This window comes from Manis javanica, chromosome 11 (assembly GCF_040802235.1).
Source record: "Manis javanica isolate MJ-LG chromosome 11, MJ_LKY, whole genome shotgun sequence".
Lineage (NCBI taxonomy): Eukaryota > Metazoa > Chordata > Mammalia > Pholidota > Manidae > Manis > Manis javanica.
Genome location: NC_133166.1, coordinates 25,962,031 through 25,964,294, shown reverse-complemented (window position 1 = coordinate 25,964,294; position 2,264 = coordinate 25,962,031). Strand labels below are relative to the sequence as shown.

The following is a 2,264-nucleotide window of genomic DNA, read 5'->3' as shown; positions in this document are numbered from 1 at the left end:
ATACATTCAAAATTAAAAGTACTAATTTGTTAATGAAATGTGTTAGGTAATTGACTGAAGCTATTCTTTTTGGAAAACAGAAGACTCAGAGGTATGGTAACCAATTTTCAATCCCAGTTTCACATACAATTAAGAACTTGTACTGCAAGGTGTTAGCTAGGATTGAGAAGCTAAGATCAATTTGGCCCTCTTTTTTACTCCTAAATATATTGATGAATGAATGGCAAGACTTCCTACTCTGATTTGTTTGAGTAAGGGCTGTCTTTGTAGGTTCAGAGATAGGGGTCAATAACTTCTGGAAGGTCCCCCCAATCGTATGAATGTGGAAGAATATATGGACATTGCTTGTCAGGGACACTTGGACTTAGGCTGGCTCCTTAGAGGCTGGAGACAGAAATTTATCTGTGATCTGTGGGATGAATATTCCCAGTTTAGAAATGAGGAGCTATTGCTGACACATCCTGTGTCCTCATTCATAGAAGTTTTAAATTTCTGTACCAAAGAATCCTTGGTTTTAAGCCCTTGCTCTGCCATTTGCTAATATTGTGGGTGTTGGTGGGTCCCTTTCCTTTTCTTGGCTTCAAGTCCTAATGGAGAACTAAATGATTTATGCAAAAGAGTATCAGTCCCTTGCAGCTTTTATTTCTTTAACTGTGGCAGTATGGTTCTATCTTCTGATCCTTGCAGATGGTAACACAGCAGCTATAGTCTGAAGTATGAGGTCAGAAATTCATGCCTACTGTATTGGGAAAGAGCCAGAAAGTGAGCAAAGTTCTATGACTGACTATGCAGAGGCTCTTCAAACCTAAATTGGAAGAATCTCTCCCTGTTACACTTCCCTGGATAGAAGTTAAGAATGCTAAACCAATTTGATCTCCTCTATGATTTATTATTCTTAGAATTGGTCTAGACATCACCACCCTATTAAGACCTCTTCCTAGTCTCAAATACTGAGGATTATTTAATCTTGAAAAACTTCTTTTCAGGGGGTCTAAGTCCAATTTATACACCTGGATCACTCAGATACCTTCATAGCACTTCCCTGTCCTTTTTGAAACACCTTGACAACCCTTTCTCGAATTTCTCTGGTTTTAACTCCGTATACCATAGGGTTAAGAGCAGGTGGAAAGAGCAGGTAAACATTGGCCAAGAGAATGTGAATATGGGGAGGAATGTGTCGTCCAAAACGATGGGTGAAAAAGGAGAAAAGGGCTGGTGTATAAGAGATTAGGATGACACAGACGTGGGAACCACAGGTCCCCAGGGCCTTGGACCGAGCTTCACGGGTCGAGAGGCAAAGGACGGCTCGTGCAATGAGGGCATAGGAGAGACCGATGCAGAACAAGTCAACACCGATGACCAACAATGCCGCTGTCAGCCCGTACACCCGGTTAGGCCTGGTGTCTCCACAGGCTAGCTTCACTACCGCCATGTGCTCACAGTACGTGTGTGGAATCACGTGGCTTCGGCAGAAGTTTAAACGCCCAATGAGGAAGGGACATGGGAGCATGAGCACGGAGCCCCGCACTATAGCTGCCACTCCAATGCGGGCAATGATGGTGTCTGTGAGGATAGTGGCATAGCGGAGCGGGTGGCAAATGGCCACGTAGCGATCAAAGGCCATGGCCAGCAGCACGGTGGACTCCATCATGCAGAAGGCATGAATGAAGAACATCTGTGCCAGGCAGGCAAAGGCAGAGATGCGTCCAGCTCCACACCACAGGATGGCCAGTAGCTTGGGAACTGTGGAGAAGGAGGCAGCCAAGTCAATGGTGGACAGCATGCACAGGAACAGGTACACAGGCTTGTGCAGGGCGGGTTCCGTGACAACGGCAACCAGGATGCTTAGGTTGCCCACAATTGTGGCTGTGCCCAGGCAACACACAGGGAGAGAGAGCCACAGGTGGAAGTGTTCCAGACCTGGGATGCCCAGGAGGAAGAATACAGAAGGGTCCAGGTTAGTGTGATTAGGGGACTCCATAATCCGCCAAAGAGTTCTGGACATCTGTGATCAGAAATCCCTAGAGTATCACATTACCTGAAGAGACAAACAGAACAGAGATTTGAATGGGACTGAAGTATGCTTGCTAGCTACATAATGTTAGACAAATTTTATCATCTATAAAGCAGCATAATAATGGTACTATCCCCTAAGAGAATTGTGCAGGCTAATATTTGTAAAGAGCTTTGAATAGTGACTGCTGCATAATACTTGTTAAATTAAATGAATGTGAGAAAGGGTTCAGAAAGCATATAAATTGTAA

General features: G+C 44.6%; 1 protein-coding gene across 1 annotated transcript; it reads right to left on the bottom strand.

Annotated features, from left to right (window-relative positions):
• Positions 1-1,015: 1,015 nt before the first annotated feature.
• On the bottom strand, positions 1,016-2,005 carry LOC108408934 (olfactory receptor 52P1). The gene has a single exon (XM_017679221.3). The coding sequence runs from the start codon at positions 2,003-2,005 to the stop codon at positions 1,016-1,018; it is 990 nt and encodes a 329-aa protein (XP_017534710.3).
• Between the last annotated feature and the right edge of the window lie 259 nt (positions 2,006-2,264).